This window comes from Notamacropus eugenii, chromosome 2 (genome assembly GCF_028372415.1).
Source record: "Notamacropus eugenii isolate mMacEug1 chromosome 2, mMacEug1.pri_v2, whole genome shotgun sequence".
NCBI lineage: Eukaryota > Metazoa > Chordata > Mammalia > Diprotodontia > Macropodidae > Notamacropus > Notamacropus eugenii.
In genome coordinates, this window is record NC_092873.1 from 34,409,461 (window position 1) to 34,430,003 (window position 20,543).

The 20,543-nt window shown below is 45.5% G+C and overlaps 1 protein-coding gene across 6 annotated transcripts in view; it reads left to right on the plus strand.

Annotated features, from left to right (window-relative positions):
- The first annotated feature begins 798 nt into the window (after nt 1-798).
- KSR1 (kinase suppressor of ras 1) overlaps nt 799-20,543 on the plus strand; it is a 215,420-nt gene continuing 195,675 nt past the window's right edge. For 4 of the 6 annotated variants that reach the window (XM_072639736.1, XM_072639737.1, XM_072639740.1 and 1 more), the window contains exon 1: nt 1,167-1,559. In XM_072639736.1, the coding sequence (XP_072495837.1) occupies nt 1,308-1,559 (252 nt within the window). In that variant the 5' untranslated portion in view covers nt 1,167-1,307. Of the gene's footprint in view, nt 1,560-20,543 lie in introns of all 6 variants that reach the window. The other 2 variants (XM_072639739.1, XM_072639735.1) reach the window with 2 other exon arrangements.

A 20,543-nucleotide genomic window follows, 5' to 3' on the forward strand; every position in this document is an offset into this window, starting at 1 on the left:
CTGGATAATGGACATAGCTCTCATGCCTTCCCACTCACCAATGGAGTGAAACAAGACTGTGTGCTTGCTCCCATACTTTTTAGTATGATGTTTTCAGCCATGTTGACAAATGCTTTTAATGAGAATGAACATGGCATCAAGGTCATCTACCGTACTGATGGTAAGTTCTTCAGTTTGAAAAGGTTACAAGCCAAGACCGAAGTGGAGGGAGTGTTGGTGCATGATTTTCTGTTTGCAGATGATTGTGTACTCAATGCAGCCTCTGAAGCTGAGAGGCTGACAAAGTATGGGTCAATTATTTGCTGCCTGTGCTAATTTTGGCCTAATTTATTTTTTAATGGAGAGGACCCAGAGGTCCAGAGAAGCTACGTGACTTGCCCAAGGTCACATGGATCACAAGGGGGTCAGCAGTGCCTGGCAGCTGGGGATTATCTCCCATTGATCTGGTCTCTACAATCCGCAAGAGGTAGTTTGCAGGTGAGCTTCTCTAGGGCAGGGGCTGGCTTTTGCATTTTTTTGCATGCCCAGGGCTCAGAGCAGTGGCCCCACTGTAAATAATAAATGCTTATTGATTGACACCCGGCAATCCTGGTTCCTGGAGTCCAGTTCCTGCTGCCTGGACAGAGCTCAGGAGAGGTGAGTCTCGCGCCCCCTTCTTTTCTGCCCCGCCTCTCCCCAGATATCAGCTGCCAGGCTTAGGGGGCGGAGCCTGAGAAGAGTAGGCCCCGCCCTCGTGGGAGGAGGGGGTAGGGAGGTGGTGCTGCCATAGGGTGGGCCGCGCCCGGCAGAGGTGTGAGCCGGCCGCAGCGGGGGGCCGCCGGAGCTCGGAGCGCGCGCCTCTGGGGCAGTGCAGGGAGCCGAGCAGAGGCTCGCGGCCGGCTGGAGCCGCAGGTGCGCGGCCGGGACTACAACTCCCGGCGTCCCCCGCGGGCCCCCGCCGGGCCTCGGCGGCCACTCGGGAGAGCCTGAGAGCAGAGCCCGAGAGGCAGCCGTCGGAGGCGCGGCTGGCTTGGCGTCTGGCTCCCGGGCTGCGGAGCTGCCGTGAGCAGCAGCAGCATCAGCAGGAGGCGGAGCGGCAGCAGCGGCAGCGGCAGCAGCTGCAGGAGCAGGAGGCGGAGCGCCAGCAGCAGCACCAGCACCAGCACCAGCACCAGCAGCAGCGGCGGCGGCAGACGACGGCTGCAGGGAGCCCCAGCGGCGGCAGCGCGCTCCGGCCGTCTGTGGCTCCCCGCCAGCCCGGGTGGCCCGGCTCGGGCTCTGGTTCGGGGCTCCTCCCCGCCTCGCCCCCCGGGTCCCGATGCCGAGGCATGGATAGAGCGGCGCTCCGAGCAGCGGCAGCGGCGGCGATGGGAGAGAAGAAGGAGAGAGGAGGGGGCGCGGCCAGTGCTGCGGTTGCGGGCTCCGCCGGGGCCGGGGCCGGGGCTGCGGCCGGCCGGGCTCTGCAGCAGTGCTGCCAGCTCCAGAAGCTGATCGACATCTCCATCAGCAGCCTGCGGGGGCTGCGCACCAAGTGTGCGGTGTCCAACGACCTCACCCAGCAGGAGATCAGGACCCTGGAGGTATGCGGCCGGGCAAGGTCGGGCCGAGGGGCCGGGGATCTGGGGGCGGCGGGGCTCTCTCTGGCCGGCCCCAGCCCCCGCCCCATCCTCTCCGCGGCAAGCCGGGCCAGGGGCGGGAGACAGGCGGGCTCTGGACCCGGGGCCAGCTACCTCTTCTCCTCCATCCCCCGAACTTCACAGCATTAAGTTGCACCCCCTTCCTGGCTGCTGCTGCAGATCGAGCAAGCAGGCATTGATGCGCTGTGTGCCTACTATGTGCCAGACTCTGCAGAAGCAAAAATGAAACCCCTGGGGGTGGGTTGGGGGAGGCCCGCCGGGGGGGGGGGGGAAGTTCTGGGAGTCCAGGACCTGGCTCTCCCTTTCTCTGTCTCTGCCTGTCTACTTAGGTCGGTGCGCCCCCGGTTCCTTCCTTACACGCGGCTGATTGGCAGCTGCCTGTCTCTGGGCTGCGGGGAGCCCGTCTAGGCGGACAGCCCCGGTGGAGAGGGGTGCTGCTGGAAGTTCGGGTGGGGACGGGTGGGAGAGAGAGGCACGAGGTCCTTCCCCTTTTCAGGGAGTTTGGGGGAAGAGGTCTGATGACAAGTTTTGATGTCCAGCACTCCCCCCCCCCCATGTCTCTCCTGCCCATACTAGTGCCCCCGCCCAGCACCCACTCTGTTCCCATTTTGGGGCCCCTGAGGTTCTAAGGCATGTTTCTCCTTTTGTCACTGGGCTCCGAATCTCCCATGTTCCCTGGAGGACACTCCCATGCCCTGCGTGCCAGTGTGTGCTAAATAAATGAAGTCTCTTTTTTCCAAAAAGTCTCCCTTCCACCTTGGCCTCTTCTCCTGCTCAGAGAAGATGTGTGCCCGGCACGCATCGATGGACCCTGCAGCATCCCTCTGCCAGCTGCTTTGCTGTGCATCAGACTTTTAATATATGTATATGTTTTTATATATATATATTTTCTGCTGAATCGGCGTTTCTCTCCTTCAGTCATTTGTTGCCTCGCCATGGGGTTACCATGGTATTAAGCTAATCAAAACAATTATCCACCTTCTGTTCCCCTGATTTCCTCCAAAAAATGGACTTTGGCTTATAACAGATTATACTTAGGAATATAGCATTTCTGTTGGAAATAATCGCCGTTGAAGGAGTACTGATGGTTGGGGGATGGGAGGGGAAAGAGCTGCTGGTTTTTTGTTTTTTTTTTTACATGACATCTTCCAAACTCTCAAAGGGAAGTGAAGGCTTCACGGGGGTTTGAAGAACCATGTAAGAAGGTAGTTAGGTTCAGAGGGTCCAACCCCGCACTTCCCCCTCTTCTCCCCTCCCCCACCTCTGGGGTTCACACACAATAGGGGTGAAGATCAGTTCCCCTTTCCAAACAGTGCTTTTGTCCAGAGATTTTAAAGGATGTCTGTATCCAGTGACTTTCTAAGGTTTAAGCTGTTCTGTTCTTAGTAGGGAATGACCTCCAGGTACGGGCATGGGTCATCTGTTCAAGGTAGGGTTCAGAATAGTTCCTTTGGCAGGAAGCTTCCCCGCTCCCCTTTCCTCAGCCTCCCCAAAGCACCACATCAAAACTGTGGTTCCTGTTGTTACTTAATTATTGGTCAGTAGATAGAGAACCAGCCCTAGGTATTTTGAAGAGGATGGGTCTTCACTTCCTCCATATGAAACAACCACTGAAAAATCCACATTCTCATCCCAGTGACCCAGGGGTACAGGCTTCTCCCCTCAGAAATCTATTTCTGTAAAGGCCACAGTTTCTAGAGCAGTGTGGACTGGGGCCTCCCTTTTAAACTTTTGTTATTTTTTTTCTCCCTATAACTACCCCCTCTTTTGCTTGGTTTTTTTTTATGTATTGTTTTCCAGTGCTTTTTGTGGGGGAGAGAATCTGATTTCTTGAAAGAGAGGCTTGAGTGAGTTGGCCCGATGCAGTTCACTGACAAGATGATCGGTGTTCTATTTTAATAACAACATGAGGGCAGGTCCCCGTGATTGTGCAGTTTGGTTTCTGTATCATCAGGCAGAAAGGAAGGGCTTTCTGGCCGGTTCTTTGGCTGTACCTGAGCGGATGGCTCTTCTGTGCTGCTTAGATCCTAGGCTGTTGTTAATGGAGTTAGTGACTGAACAGTCCTTCAGAGGTGGCACTGGGCCATGAGAAGGAAATTCAGAAGGCTGGAGATAGGGACCCAAAAGACTATCTCTGAAACTTTGTGGTTGGAAAAAAATCCACGTTCTCATCCAAGTGGCCAAGGGGTGCCGGCTTCTCTCCACTTACTCTGGAAATCTGTTTCTGTAAAGGTCACTGTTTGGAACCCTAATTCTGAGGCAGAGGACCTGGGTTCAAATTCACTCCTGGACACCCAGGATCATTAATGTCAAGCTGGAACAGACCTTAGAGGACATTTAGTTCTTTCCTGCTCCCCTATTTTATAGATGAGAGACTTGAGCTGTAGAAAGTATAGTGACTTGTCCAAGGTCACACTGTGAAATAAGTGAAAGAAGCGGGTTCTTTGATTCTCAGAAGTGCTGTTTGTCCTGCATCATGCTTTCTCCTCTGTTTCCTTGAGGCAGGGCTGGTGCAAAGGTGGGGGAAATCGTTTGTGAGGGACCCAAGCAGGCCGTTTTGGCTGGGCAAGCTGCTTTATCTGTAAAAAAAGGGTTAATAACTCCTTTACTTAACAAGTGATCTCTTTTATCTCCATCTTACTTGAGTTTTTGTGAGCACTTTGTCCACCTACAGGGTCTATAGAAATGAGTGGTAACAATTTTTTTTCTCCCTTTCTTTGCCCTTGGGTGGGTCATCCATTGCCCTAAACCATTCGGCTGTTTGGTCAGTGCCCTGGATTGTCTGGTGACCTCCCCTCGGTGCTCTCGGGTATTTCTTTTGGATAGGGATTTGTCCAAAACAGCTAGAAACACCCCAAGGATTTGCAATGGAAATGATGGGGAAATACTCAGTTCTTTGTCCTCTCTCTCTGAGATGCATCCAGACCCCTTCCCATGTCCCTAAAAGAAAAGACTGCTTCTTTTCAGGTCAGAAAGAAGACGATGCAACTGTCTCCTTACCCCACGTGCTGTGACTCTCACCAGAAGGCCTTTTGGTTGAGATGAGGAGTGAGGAGCAATAGTTGTCCCTTTAGAACACACACACACACACGCATATTTTCCACAGTTTAAAGAGGGTGCTTTTTAAAATTGGTCTTTTAGTCTGTCTATCCATTTATCCATCCGTCTGTCTGTCTGTCTATTTATCTAATCTATCCACTCTCTCTGTCTTTGTCTGTCACTCTCTCAGAGGAGCAGAACAAGAATGCCATCACAGTGATTTCAGAAATGGCCCAGCTGGGCTTTCTTTTCTACATCTGTAGAATTCTCCTGAATACCAGGCAACTGTTCCCTCTAGATAAACTTGCATTATTGGGGATGGGGTTCTTAAAGCCAGGTCTCGTCAAAGGGTTTATCTTGTGTAATAAAAGGGAAACACAGAGTCCTTAAAATATTTATATTGTGGTAGGGGAGAGAATGTGGGGAGAGGAGAGGAGAAGGGAGATTGGATTAGATGCCTGTGAGCTCCCTTCCTGCTTTGGTATCCTGGGGTCTAGGGGTCAGGAAGACCTAAATTCATGTCCTGCCCATGATGTATATGAACTGTGTGATCCTGGGCAAGTCACAGAACTTCTGACATTAGGTTTCCCATCTGTAAAGAGGAGGTAATAATAACACCTACTTAACTGGTCTGTTTTCAGGAACAAATGAGATAATATATGTAAAGTGTTTTGCATATTTTAATGGCATTATTCAAATGTTAGCTATTATGTTGGTCACCAATTCATATGTACATAGAAGTGTATTTCTAAACCTGTCAATCAGTCTATCATCTTCTCTGTTGAGTTATAGGTGTGATGAGGGAGATGGAGGGCCAGCTTTAGAATCTGGAAGTCCTGGGGGCCAAGTCCCACTTCCCTCTCTCTGCTCTCTGTCTCTGTCTGTCTCTGTTTCTCTCCTCTCCTCTCCTTTCTCCCTCACATTCTGTCTCTCTGTGTCATACACACACACACACACACACACACACACACACACACACGTGCTCCAGCCAATAATGCTCTACGATGCTAAATTGTAAATAGAGCAAGTTCCCAGCTACATTGATGGAGGAAATTTTCTTATTTGCAGTTCCCTATTTTGTTGAAAACACAGGTCTGGTCAATATGTGTATGTATGTATGTATATATATATGTGTGTGTGTATGTATATTTGTGTGTGGTTATATATGTATGGTTATATATGTGTACACATACATACATATATAGACACCCAATGCAAGACTCTATGATATGATATGATACAATAGAATACTGGGCCAGGAATCAGAAAATCATCAAATCTGTCCTTACATATGGCCTAGCTACGTGATCCTGGACTAGTCATTTAATCTGTTTGTCTCGATTTCCTCATCTGTCAAATGGATATAATAATAATACCTACCTCCCAGGGTTATCATGAGGATCAGATAAGATGTGCCTGACACATAGAAAGTACTACATGAATGTTAGCTGTTATTAATACAGTGCAATGCAGTACAATGCCAGGTATCCCAAAAGTCCTTTTAAAAGCCTGAAGTAAGGTTTTTGGTACATTTTGTATTATCAGTTCTTCACTCCTGAATTAGAAATTTCCTCTATCAATACATAGATATATAGAAAAAGAACATAGAAGAACTTCTGGTGAAGAACTTCCATTACCAAGACACATAGATGTACACGTGCATGGATGCATGTACAAATGTATGTACATGTATGTGTCTATGTGTGTGTGTATTTGTACATGTATGTTTATTGGTAGTTATTTATTAGAAGTTCCTCTGTGTTCTATGGGTGTGTATGTATAGGTATGTGTATATACATGTATGTATAAGTATATACATACATGTATATACACACACGTGTGTATATATTTGTCATTCAGCCATGTCTGATTCTTCCTGACCTTATGGACCATAGCACTCCTGTACTGTCCATGGGATTTTCTTGGCAAAGATAGTAGAGTGATTTGCCATTTCCTTCTCTAGTGGATTAAGGAAAATAAGAGGTTAAGTGACTGCCCACGGTCATATAGCCCGTAAATATCTGAGGTCAGATTCAGAGCTCATCTTCCTGACTCCTGACACAGTGCTCTATCCACTAAGCTACCTAGCTGTCTCCAAGTAAACAGAGGTTAAGTGATCTATCTATCTAGAGATATATGTGTATACACACACACACACACACATACACATATATGTATGTATAGAGATAGATGCATGTATGCATGTGCATATACATACATAAACCAAATATATAAATTATATAAAACAAGATATATACTTTAGATATAAAACACAAATAAGTCTATACATACACAGGGAAAGCCCTTTGCAAACCTTTAAGTCAGTTATTTTGAAGAATAGTAATAGCAGCTTTCATTTGCATCTAAAGTACTTTCCAAAGTACATTCTCTCTCCTGATCCCTTTGGCAGCTCCCTGAGGTAGGTAGCACCACTATGATTATCCTCTTTCAACTAAAAAGCCTTTGAGGGCTGCGGATTTGATCCGTGTGGGTGTTCCATCCACAGCTCCACGGATCAACTAGTGCTGCTTCCCTTGTTCAGGCATCAGGAGGTTCTGTGACTGAAAAAAGTCCATACTTGGTGGTCAGCCTCCTGGTGACAAACCTCTCCCCATTTAGCTGGGCTAGCCTCAGATGACAGATGAATTTTTAAAATGCCCAGAAAATCCTTTGTAAAGGTGTTTTATATATACATAGAAGCTGCTAATAATTATAGAAGCTGTAATAATTATAGAGATAGCGTAGAGTAAGAGAGAGATAGGTTCATATCTAGCCTCTGACCCATACTGACTGCATGCGCTAATAATTATAGAAGCTGTAATAATTATAGAGATAGCGTAGAGTAAGAGAGAGATAGGTTCATATCTAGCCTCTGACCCATACTGACTGCATGCGCTCTTACAACCCCCAGGTCCCAGGCAACTTTCTAAGACTTTCTGAGAGCAAGTGCTCATCAGTAGTGGTAGAAAGGGGTTTCTAGACCAGTCACATCACCAGTCTAGTCCCAGTTGACAATGAGCGAAATTAACAACCGGCAACTATACAGGGAGAGTTGTCTATGGCATTCCAATTCTTCAGAGGCATGTGCCAAAGCCCAGAGAGATGAAGTCACCCTATGTTGCAAAACCAATAAGCAGTGGGGCAGGAAATGCCAACTAGGTTTTCTGGTGCCAGAACCCAAGCTCCTTCCCCATGGTCCCTGCAAAGTTGAGAATGATGACCCGGTGATTCTGTGATCTTGGTTCATATGGCTGACCTCCCTGGCTTCCCTTAAGTCCCCACTAAAATCCCACCTCCTAAAGGAAGCCTTCCCCAACCCCTCTTATTTCCAGTATCTTCCCTCTGCTGCTGATTTCCCCATTTATCCTGCATAGAGGTTGCTTTGTATAGATTTGTTTGCAGGTTGTTTCCCCCATTAGATTGTAAACTCCTTGAAAGCAGGAATTGGTTGTTTGTTGTGGGGTTTTTTTCCCTCTTTTTGTATCTCCAGTGCCTGGTACATAGTAGGTACTTAATAAATATTTATTGGATTGAATTATTGAGTATCATCTATACTATTAGCACACTGTTTGCTCTTTGCCCTCTCTGAGTCTCCATTTTTTCCTCTGGAAAATGAAAGGGTCACAAAGGATAAAATCACCTATCATCCCTTTCAGGTCAAAGATTTTAAGAAAAAATGAAAAATGATTCAGAGAAGTCATTGAATTAGTGCAGCAACTAATGATGCCAGTATTAACTCAGAAGTAGTGTGGTGCACTGGATTGGGAGTTAGAGGAACAAGGGACAGGGCAAGTCACCGTACCTCAATGTGCCTCAGTTTCCTCTTCTGTAAAATGAGAGGTTGGACAAAATGGTCCCTAAGGTCCCTTTCCATGACCTGTATCTCATAAAGTTCTATATATTAAATCTGATATCATCCTTCTCACCATCTCGCATTCCCAGATTAGATGAAGCAGGTATTGAGGCTTGCTCCAGGGTAATCCAATCCTTTGTTACTGCTTAGAGAGTGCTTTCCTATAAGGTATCAATTCAGCAAACATTCATTAAAACACCTACTGTGTGTCAGGTAGTGGACTAGGCTCTGGGGATACAGAGGTGACAAACAGAAGCTTGATTGGTAGGTAACAGTAAAGGCTGACTTTCATAAAGCCACTTGAACATTGGTAAAGCACTTTATAGATATACATTATTTTGTTTGAGCTATATGCTATTGTCTCCATTTTACATCTGAGGAAAGTGGGGCTCAGAGAAGTTTGGGGATTTGCCCAGCTAGTTGATGTCTGAGTCAGGATTCAAACCGAGTCCTACACTAATTCACTACCATGTGGGCAAGAAGGTTGACCATATAGGAGAGTTGAGAGAATTCCCCTCCCCAAATTTTTTGTAGTGATAGGACAGTATGGGTGTAGGTCAAGGGTTCTCCATTTTGTGTGTATGGGTATCCTAGCGACCTTTGGAGGGGTTTTGGATCCTAGTCTTCCTGTTTCAAGTTCAGCATTCATTTGACTATATCATCCTCTTGGTACTTAGGGAGGGTAAATTTGGAATGTGCTGACTAGTGGTCAAGGTTGACCTCATCTCTCTTTCCCTAAATAACTAGTTTTCTCAGCTCTAGGAGGAGCTACTTTGGAGAGTGTCGAACTTGGAACAGCTCCTTTAGACCTGATTATAGCCACCAATCAACAAAAACACCTTATGATCCAAGGGCCAATACACGTAAAAATCATATTGTTCTCATTTCTCTGGTCTAAGTAGCCCAGAAGTTGACCAGAGCAAGTGTTATTCTCCCCATTTCATAGATGAGACTGCCTGAGTCCTGGAGGGTTTATGGAATTTTGACTACCCTACCTCCTCCTTCTTGCCTCCTTTATAGGCCAGTTTGTCTGATCATATCAGACTGTCATAAGTGTGCCCAGCTGGGGCATTCTTTGACTTCTTGGCCAAGGAACTTGCTAGATAGTTCCAAGGTATGGAGAAACTTGTAGGAAGAGACCTAGGCAATACAGTATAGTCAGTGCAGTACCAAATGGTGGCCATTGGCTTATCTCAGTACTTGAGAGTCCTTGTTTATTTAGTTCATTCCAGAGGGAGCCTTCAAATCTACCTATAGAATCAGCAGTTGGAGCAATCTTGCCCTGGACATGGGATGCTTCTGATCTGTGACTATTTCCAGGTCCTGACAGCTGTAGAGGGCACCCAGGGGTTTTGTAGATTTCCTAGGATTTAGAAGGGGAAACTGAGGGAAAAAAAGAAGTGATTTTCCCAAGCAACAGGCAGTGAGAAGTAGAGTCAAGATCTGAATCTAGATCATTCTGGCATTTATCAATCACTTACTGTGTGTTAGGTGCTAGTGTGCTCAAAACAAGAAATTTCTATTGTGCCAGAGAAACAGTATGTATGTGTGTGAGTGGTATAGCATGCAACCAGGATCTATGATTTCACTAGAGGAAATTCCCCCTGCCAGTGCAGGTTGGTACCTTTCTGCTGTGTCCCATCTAGAGTGGGGGTTCTTAACCCAGAGTCTGCGAACTTGTTTTTTTAAAGAAATATTTTGATAACTTACTTTCTGTATAATTGGCTTCCTTTGTTCCTAAGTATATATTTTAAATCAAATATATTAATATTTATAAACTAATATTAATAAAATATATTATCATTAATTAATTGCAACATTACTATTAAAGAATTAATAATATGAAGTAAAATCTATTTACATATTTAAAAACATGAGCTTCTGACTTAGAGACTTCCCTGGAGCACTGGAAGGTTAAGGGACTTACCCAGGGTCACACAGCTGGGATGTATCAGAGGCTGGACCTGAATTCAAACCTTCCTGGTTCTATCCACTCTGCCAGGCTGATTCTTGAATATGTAAGTGAATGTGCAGGAAATACTCATTCCTTTTGGGGGAAGTGGGGAGACATTATTGTGAGGGGGCCATGGATCAGCAAAGGCTCCAGGTAAGAGACCAGTGTCAACCACCTCTGGATTCTAAGGCTGGCACTCATTCCTCCAGAGCCATACTTTAGGAGTCTCTTATGCCACATGCATTCAGGTCACTCTGCTACAATCTTGCCTTCTAGCCGGGCAAATTGCTTTCTGTCCCTATTACTAAGAAATAGTTACTATTATGGGCAGGGCTAGATGCCCTCTCTCACCTGATAATGAGAGAGGGAAGGAGAAAGAGAGAAAGAGAAAGAGAGAGAGAGAGAGAGAGAGAGAGAGAGAGAGAGAGAGAGAGAGAGAGAGAGAGAGAGAGAGAGAAATATTTGAGGAGGCAGAAAGTCCAGGGTAATTCATGTTACATGAATTTGTTTAAGGGCCTTCCAGCCTCCTGAACATTTTGGTAAAGGAGAAACTGGGCACAAATAGTCCTCTGCCTGAAGAGGCAGACCTGTATCCTAAGAAGTATGAGAGAGTGATAATTCTTTGTCTTGCTGATTGATGGGATGGGGGTGGGGTGATGGCTGACCCATTAACCAGTCAATAGGTAAACTCTTTTTATTCTCCAATAATAGACTTTCTCACTCAGAGTCAGGAAAGACCCGAGTTCTGGTTGCACCTCTTAGCTAGATAATAATCAGCTATCCTCTCTGGGCCTCAGTTTCCTCTTGTATAAAATGCCAGGGTCGGGCCTCATGTCCTTTCCAGCTGTAATCCCTGGTCCTGCTCTGTGCCTGGTACTGTGCTAAGTGTTATGGACCATGGTCCCCTCCCTCAAGGATCTTACATTTTAAACTATGTGCACAGATCAATAAAAACAAGGTCGGTACAGAGCAGTTTAGGGAGAGGTGGTGCCCTTGGGGGAATCAGGAAACACTTTGGTGGGTTTGAGGCAAGGGGTGAAAGGGGGTGTCCAGAAGGTGATGGTTAAAGCTTCCGATGAAGTCTGGGGCTGCCTAGCTATAGTGAGGTACTTATTTAACAAGCAGGATAGCTTGAGTCCCACTGTGGCATTGACCTAGGAGGACGGTTGAGTCACGAAGGCTAAGATGTCTGGAAATGTCCATGGGATTAGTGCTTAGAAGAGAGACCAGACTTACTTTATATGGAGACAGACCATGGAGTCATCTCCAAGAAAGTGAGAGTTTAATTCATGAGAATTGTTGATATCGCCAGGCATTCAGGGTGTCCCCAAAAGCTTAGTTCTGTTTGACCCTATTAAAGCTGTTTTTATTATTTTTATCTTAGTGGTTATTTTTTAGGTTATTAAAGCTTGAAAACACATAAAGGCTTTTGGGACACCGCAAATGGAGAGAAGCTGACCGAAGTCAGAGCTCTGGGGAATCAGGGTGAATAATCATGCTTAGCAGATTGAGAGAGAGCAGTCACATTCCTTGGAGGAGGAGGACCAGGAAGGATCCACATCTCTGAACCCAACGAGGAGAAAGTATCTAGAAGGAAGGGGGCAGGCAGTTGGGACAAATAGTGAGATAGGGTTAAAAAAAAAGACCACTGGATCTTGCAGTGGAGAGATCATTGGTGAGTAGGGAGAGAGCAGTACCAGTTGAAGGATGGGGATGGAAGCCAGAATGCAAAGGACTGAGAAGTGAGTGGGAGGTGAGAAAGTAGAAAGGCAGTGAGCCAAGGAGGATAGCTTTCTCTATCTTAGAAGAGGTGGCCTGGTGCTGGAATGGGAAGAACTTTGGATATGGATTCAAATTCTGGCTGTGCTACCTTTAACTGGATAACCTAGGATGAACCCCTGCTTCCCTAGATCTTAATCTCTTCATTTGTAAAATGAAAGGAGGGGGCAGCTAGGTGGCCCAGTGGGTAGAGCACTGGCCTGGAGTCAGAAGGACTTGAGTTCAGATCTATGATAGCCCCTGTGAGAGGCATTTGTGTGTTCTTTATTTTTCTTTTGTTAAATCCTTAGCCTCTCCTCTTTCCAGAGCTCTGTAAAACCACACTCTTGGGACATCTTGAACATATTCTCACTTGGTGATCTCATCAAGTCCCATTAATTTAACTATCATCTCTCTGGAGATGACTCCATTGCCTGTCTCCATAAACATATATTCTCCAATTCATTCACACGCCATGTTCTTCGGTGGTCTTTCTCTAGTCAAAGTAACTGGCTTTCCCAAATCTCCAGGCCTGGGTGATTTGTCCTAGTTCTCTGTGGATGGATTCACCACTACAGCCTATGAACCAGATATATTTCTGACCTGTGTATGGCTTATGGGCTCTGATTAAAAGCCTGGCACAGCCAAGGGTTTCCTCTTCAGCTGATACCCCTGCCTTTTTTTTTAAGGGACAACCCCACATATCCTTGCATCTCTCCTAAAAGCCACCGAGATAAGGCTGTTTATTCATAGCTGCAACAGCCATTCTGGTTTTTTTTTCCCTCCTAGAGTGCACATATAAGGGACAAACTGGGAACTTCATGGATTGCAGACTGCTTGGGCTGGGGTGGGATGGGTTGAGGTGATGAGAAGAGCCCAATTCTGGCCTGTGCTGGGGCTCTGGGTCCTCACTTAGGGAATACAATGAACCAGACCCAAGGAATTCGTTGTTCTTTTGTGGGAGGAGCCTGAGATAGTTGTGGATTGGAGTGGGTGGTTTCAGATGGCAGGCAGCCTGGTTTTATTTATTCTAGAATTCTGTAACTCCAGGGATGTTGTTCTCTACCCCCCAGACTGTTGTATTCAAAGGAATCAGTGTCCTAGAATATTAGGGTTGTTAGAGATCGCAGCATCTCAAGAATAGTACAGTGAGAAAAGAACTTTGGGGTTGGAGGAAGGATGCTCAAATCCTGCCCCTCCCAGGTCCTAACTGAAAGACCTTGGGCAAGTCACTTAACCACAGAAGCCTCAGTTTCTTTATCTGTAAAATGAGGCCATTGGAACAAAAAAGAGATAAGAAAAGCAAAACTCATGTCACAAACATGCTTACTCAAGCATAATGAATGCCTGCATTTGTCATGTCCATAGAATCTATGTCTCCTCATGCATCTTGAGTCCATCACGTCCTGGTCAAGAGGTGAGAGCCAGAAGAAGTAACTAGCACTTGCATCCCATACCTGAGGCTCTGTAGTTTTTTTTTTTTTAATTAAATACCAGTGTTTTCACAGTGTATCAAGACAGGAATTCTGGAATCTCCTTTCTGGAATTCCAAATGCTTCTGTTAAACCTCTCTTTGGCTAGTCCCTAAATGGAAGATAAGACCTTTAGAGTGGAAGTAACCACTTTGTATGGAAGATACCTTGGTCTGAAAGGGCTTTTTATAGACAACTCCCTCTTCTCCCCTCATCCTCATCTCCTATCAATCCTTCACCCCTCTTATAAGATGAGGTGGCCTTACTCCTTACCCTGTACCTGCCTTTGTTTTTTTTTTTTTTTTGGCAATTCTCAACACAATGTGTGTTATTTGTCATATAGGCTTTCTTGAAATGAAAATTTATTATTAAATATTTTGAATCCTCTCTTATGTTCTGCAATGCACACAATATGCATTTTTTTTGTTACTTTGTATTTAAGTTACAATATTTAAGTTTACAATATGTTTTTGTTTCTTTTCTCTGTTCTGCATTTGTGTTCTGACCCTTGAGTCTAAAATAAAATTAAAAAAAAAAAGAAAAACAGCTTCCAGGAATAGGGAAACCATAGTCCTCTTATATTCTGCTCTCATCAGACCTTATCTGGAGTACTGTGTATTAAGTACTTAGTACCTGGTACTAAGGTTTAAGCAGGACCTTGATAAGCTGAACATTGTCCAGAGGAGGGCAACCAGGATGATGGAAAATCTCCAGTGCATGTCATTTAAGGATCATTGATAGAAATGATCATGTTTATCTTGGAGAAGACTCAGGAAGATAATTTCTGTCTTCAAGTATTTGAAGGGCTGCCATGTGGAAGAAGGACTAGACTCACTCCACTTTGCATCTGCTGCCCTGACTGATTTCAGCTCCCAGAAATAAGATGCCCCTCCCAGGTTTATACCTACCTTTATCAGAGAAACTTGCTATAAAATCCCCTTTCCTGTTTTCCTTCTAATTTTGGCTGCTTTAGTTTTGTTTGTGCAAAAGCTTTTTAATTTCATGTAATTGAAATAATCCATTTTACTTCCTCGCTGTCTCTTGTTTTGGCATAAACTCTTCTCTTATCCATAGATCTGATTTTCTCAACAGTTTTTGTCAATTGGTGAATTCTTACCTCCAAACATTGGATCTTTGGGTGTTTCAAACTAGATTACTATGGATCTTTTACTGCTGCGTATTGTGTATGTAATCTGTTCCACTGATTTACCACTCTGTTTCTTGACTCACCATCCTATTTCTTGACCAGTGCCAGATCATTTTGATGATTATATATTGTATATATATTTCCTAGTGCCTTACAAACATACCCATGTCTCCTGCAACCTTAAAAAACCCCTCATCTGACCCATCCATCCCCACTATCGCCCTGTTTCTCTTCTGCCCTTTGTTGCTCAATGCCTGGAAAAGGCCACCTATAGCAGAAGCCTTCATTTTCCTTCCTGTCCTTCACCCTGGTTTTCAACCTTATCATTCCACCAAAACTGCTCTCTCCAGAATTACGTTCTTTTAGTTACCAAATCCTATGGCCTTTCCTCAATCCTTATTCTCCTTGACCTAGCCCTGGACACATTGATTCTCCTTTTCTTAATCTTCTCTATCTCTTTTTGGGATACCCTTCTTTCTTCCCCAATTCTCCTATTTGGCCACTTGTGCTCAGTCTCCTTTGCTCGATGGATCCTCTTGCAGATCATGCCCTCAAACCATGGGTTCTGTCCTGGGCCCTCTTTGCTTCTCCCTTACACTACTTCATTTGGTGATCTCATCAGCTCCTGTGGATTTAATTACCATCTCTGTGCTGATGACTCTCAGATCTACCTTTCCTGTCCCAGTCTCTCCACTGACCTTCATTCTCACGTCTCCAACTGCCTTTCAAACATTTCCAACTGAATGTCCAGTAGATATTTTAGATTCAGTATACTCAAACAGAACTCATCTTTTCCTCTAAACCCTCTCTCCCTTCTACCTTCCCCATTACTGTAGAGGGCAAGACCTTGCTCCCAGTCCCTCAGGCTCATGACCTAGGAGTTACCCTGGATTTCTTGATGTCTCTCTCCCCCTCCCCACCCCATATCCAATCTGTTCCCCAGGCCTGTTGATTTTATTTTTGCAACATCTTTTAAATGCACCCCCTTCTCTCCTCTGATGCTGTCATATCCCGACGTGGTGCAGGCTCTCATCACCCCACACCTGGATTATTGCAGTAGCTGCTAGTGGGTTGACTTGTCTCATGTCTCTCCCCACTCCAGTCTATCCATTCAGCCATTCAAGTGGTTTCCCTAAATCTCAGATCTGACCATGTCATTCCCTTACTCAATAAAATCCAGTGAGTCTCTGTTATAGATAGCCTCTAAGAGTGGCTACAAAATGCTCTACTTGACATTCAGTGCCCTTTATAACTCAACTGTCTCCTACCTTTCCAGTCTTCTTATACCTTACTCCTCTATCTCCCACTGCATCCTGGGCCATCTCCAGTCATCCTGATCTATATCTGGTCTCTGGTCCCAGATGGCTCCAGAGGAGAAAGTGAGGCTGGTGACTTTGCACAGGCCTGCCTCACTTCAGTCTAATTCACTTGCATGTCTCTGCATCGCCTCTCTGATGTCACGGTCCTCTTTGACAATGAAGGACAAGCTACAACTACAGACTTACTTCCTACCACATACTTCAGTCCAGTGACACTTGGCCTCATGGCTGTTCCAAGAACAAGACACCTGGAATGCTCTCCCTCCTCTATTCCAACTACTGACCTCCCTGGCTTCCTTTAAATTCCAGCTAAAATCCTGTCTTCAACAGGAAGCCTTCCCTAATCCCTCTTAATCCCAGTGTTTCCTGTCTGTTAATGATTTCCTGTTGGTCCTATTCATGTCTTCACTTGGTACATATTGGGGCAGCCTAGGTAGTGCAGTGGATAGAGCACCAGACCTGGAGTCAGGAAGACTCATCTTTCTGAGTTCAAATCTGACCCCAGACACTTACTAGCTGTGTGACCCTGGGCAAGTCACTTCACTCTGCCTCCATTTCCTCATCTGTAAAGTGATCTGGAGAAGGAAATAGCAAACCCCTCCAGTATCTCTGCCAAGAAAACCTCAAATGGGGTCATGAAAAGTCAGACATGATTGAAAACGAGTGAACAATAAAGACAACTCGTATATTTTATTTGCATGTTTTCTCCCTCTTTAGATCGTAAACTCCTTGAAGGTAGGTACTGTTTTTCACTTTTTTTTGTTTGTTCCCTCAGCACTTAGCATAGTTCCCAGCACATAGTAGGTCCTTAACATATGGTTATTAAATTGAATTGAAGTAGGCAGACCTCTAGATTTGTCATGGGATTGAATCCTGTCTCTAAGTGTGGGCCACTCTCTTTCCCTTCTCTGGGACTCTGCAAAATGAGGGTGTAGGTCTAAGACTCTAACATCTTAGAGCAGGCTGGGTCTAATCCTCAGAGATGGGAATCTGATCTTGTCTTAAAAATTGTCAGGACCCAGTATTTGGCCACTCCTCCTCTGAGCTAAGTGAGATCTCGTCTTCTTCAGGTTCAGGTATTTGCCTTTGTTGGGAGAGGCAGGATGAGCCAATGGGTGAAGGACTGGCTTGCGTATCAGGTAATTCGGATGGTAGGCTTGGGCTGGCATTGGGAAAGATGTTTAATTTCCTTGTAACCTGCCTTTCATCACCACCCATAAAGGTGTTGATTGTCAACTTACTCAGTGTCTGGCTCCAGGGTAGGTTCACTTAAGGAAAATGAGTCAAGTTAATAGAGAAGAGGCTATAACCACCCGTGGTCAAGAGCGTTGAGTACAGAGACTTGGATTCTGTTTGGGGTACAGAATCTAGTAGACTTGTGTGACTTTGGGCAAGTCATTGCCCATCTCTCAACTAGGTTTCCTCCTTTGTAACAGGAGAAGGTTGGATAAGATGGTGTCTTAGGGGTCAGTCAGCCAGCAAACATATACAGAGCACCTACTGTGTGCCAGTTTTTGTGAAGTTCTTCTGGCTCTGATGTTCTGTGATTGAATGTTACGGTTCTAGACTCAGGAAGCATGGACTTTTAGGTTGCTCTTTTTTATTTTCACATTCCTCGCCCACAGAGCTGTTAATAAAAATGAATAACGAAAAATAAGAAAGAAAAAAACAATTCAGCAAAACTAACTGACATGCCAGGTTTGCCAGGCTTTCCACGCAGTATTCCTTGCCAGCCTCTGCAGAGAATCAGGGAGGAGTATCAGGAAGCTTTTAAGAAAAGGGAAAATAAGTTTGATTGAAACCTGTGCTGTGCCAGCATCAGAAAAACACAAAGGGCCTTCAAACAGGGGTGGGAAACTTGTGGCCCTCTAGGTCCTCAAGTACAGCCTTTCAGCTGAGTCTAGGTTTTACAGAACAAATCCTTTTATTAAGAGGATTTGTTCTGTGAAGTTTGGATTCAGTCAGAGGGCCGCACTTGAGGCCCTAGAGGGCTGCCTGGGACCTTGAGGCCACAGGTTCCCCATCCCTGGCCTAGAACATTCCTGGGGTTCCCGTTTGGGCCCTCTGTGTGGCTCTGGATGTGTGTGGGTGTATACTTTGATAGCCCTTCAAGCTTATCATAGAATCCAAGATTAAGAAGTGGAAGGAACCTCAGAATGAGTAAATGAATGAAAGATAGAGCATTTATTAGATGCTTCTACATGCCAAGATCTGTGCTCCCCCCTGGGATCTAGAAAGTACAAGAGGGAAATGGTGATTTCTCCTGGGGAGCTTGTGCTCTAATTGGGGGAGATGACAGATTCAACAGAGGCAAGAGGAAAGGCCCTGAACTTCTGAGGATTCAGAGGGGGAGCAGATGGCAAGGCCCAGACATCCTGAGCTTACACAAATAGGTCAGACCACAGTGTCAGAGAACTAGAAGGTGTCAGGGCCCTGTAGCAAGGCCTCCTCCATTTTATTTCAAGGAACAGAGTTGTTAACTTGTGCCTCATCTAACCCCGTAGGGCAGTCAGGTAGCCTGGGGTGCTGGTGGTGGCAGTGGTGCTAAGGACAGAGTGAGTCTTTCACTCCTCCATTGGGGGATGAGAGGGCCATATCTAGTTCAAGTTGATGTTACAAATGAGGAAACTGAGGATCAGGGAGGTAGAGCGAGTCACCCAGGTAGTGAGCGTAAGACATGGAATTTGAGCTCCCTTTCCTCCAACTCCAGTTCTGATTTCCTCTGTCTCCTAAAGTCTCCTCATGTGTAAAAAAACAAAGAGAATTCACTAAAAGACTTCCGATTTAAAACTGTGATCCGTTACATACTTCATATTCACATGCATGTGAATAGACATGTATCAGAAATGTGCAGATGAATTCTTACAAATAGACATGCGTACAAGTGACAGATGTGTCTATTCATATTCATATAATGCATGTACACATGTGTACACCCCCATCATGTGTGTAGCTGTATTTCTATCTCTAAGCCTGTAGTCTCCTCTCTCTGGTGCGTTTTGCCCAGTGGGTTGAGTTCATTGGAATCCATTGTCTTGACTCTCCCAAATTCCCCAGGCACGTTTTTCTCTGAAAAGATGCATTGTCACTCACTCCCCAGCACAACGCAGTTTCATCTGCACGGTAAAGTCTCCCCCAGACTGTTGATGTAAGTATCCCCCTGGTGCCTGCTGTCATCCTTGTCTCTGCCTCTGTGGGTGGTGGTGTTTTTTCCCTGCATGAGTTGCCTCTGGAAATAAAAGAGGTGAAGTAATCTTGTTTTTGGAGGCATTTCCCTTCTCTTGCTCCTTTCCTTTCACCCTCAGAAATACGGCAACTGTGAATTAGCCTTCTGTCTTAACTGCTAATGTTTGGATGATGCAGCCTAACAGATGAAGGAGCATCCTTTTTTTTTGGGTGGCATGGAATCTGTTGGGGCAGGCAGGGCCCCTCTGGATCCTCCAGCGAAGGGAACCTGGTCTGGGATGACTGTAAATGTGGTATGTGAAACTTTCCCATCCTAGCTTGGTCTGTTCGGCTTGAAGAGTCCTGGTATTCTGGGCACCTATGGTTTGATGCTTTATTAGATGTTCGTGCACAAGTCCTTCCTGATATAAGAAACACATACCCTCCTAATAAAAAGGGATCTCTCCGCGCAGTCCCATTTTCTGTTAGTATGTATCAGAGGACCAGTCCCTTCTGTGAGCCTCAGTGCTCACGGAATGCTTTGATTTTTTTAATTAAAATTTTTTAATTTTTGAAGTTGATTTAGTTTTTGAAATGTGTGCCATTGATTCAGGACAGAAATAAACAGTTAAGTCGTGAAAGGCATTGCCCACCCACATTCCCAGGGAGTCCGGCTTCATCCTTCTTGCCTCCTAGAGGAACATGAGACCCTCAGGTGCTCTGGACTCCAGTGGGGAAGGCAGTCAGTTACCTGGCTGCCCAGCACCTGGAGTTAGGTATTGAGAACCTTGAGCACAGCATCTCTGCTGGGATCTCTAGCTGACATCCTCCGCCCCACAGTAACCCAGATGCCTTCTTCTCTGCTCCACAGGAAACTTAAAACCTACAGTCCTGTCAAAATCTAGTCGAGATGGGGGCCAAGAAACTAAGGGTCCCTGTAAGGCTGACTTTAGAAGAGCACGTATTATTCACATGACCTATGTTTTATTGTGTTTTTCTTTATTTTGTGAAGTATTTCCTCATTCTGTTTCGGTCTGGTTTGGGCTACATTGGGCAGTGTTGTGGGCAGCCTGCCTGATACTCCCTCCCCTGTTAAAAGCACTGCTTCTGCCCTCCTTCTCCACTTCTGAGCTCCCCCCTTGGCTCTCCTCCTCCACAGTCTCTCCAAAAACCAGCTGCCCAGGACAGCAATTTATAGTGATAGAATTCTAGCAGAAGCT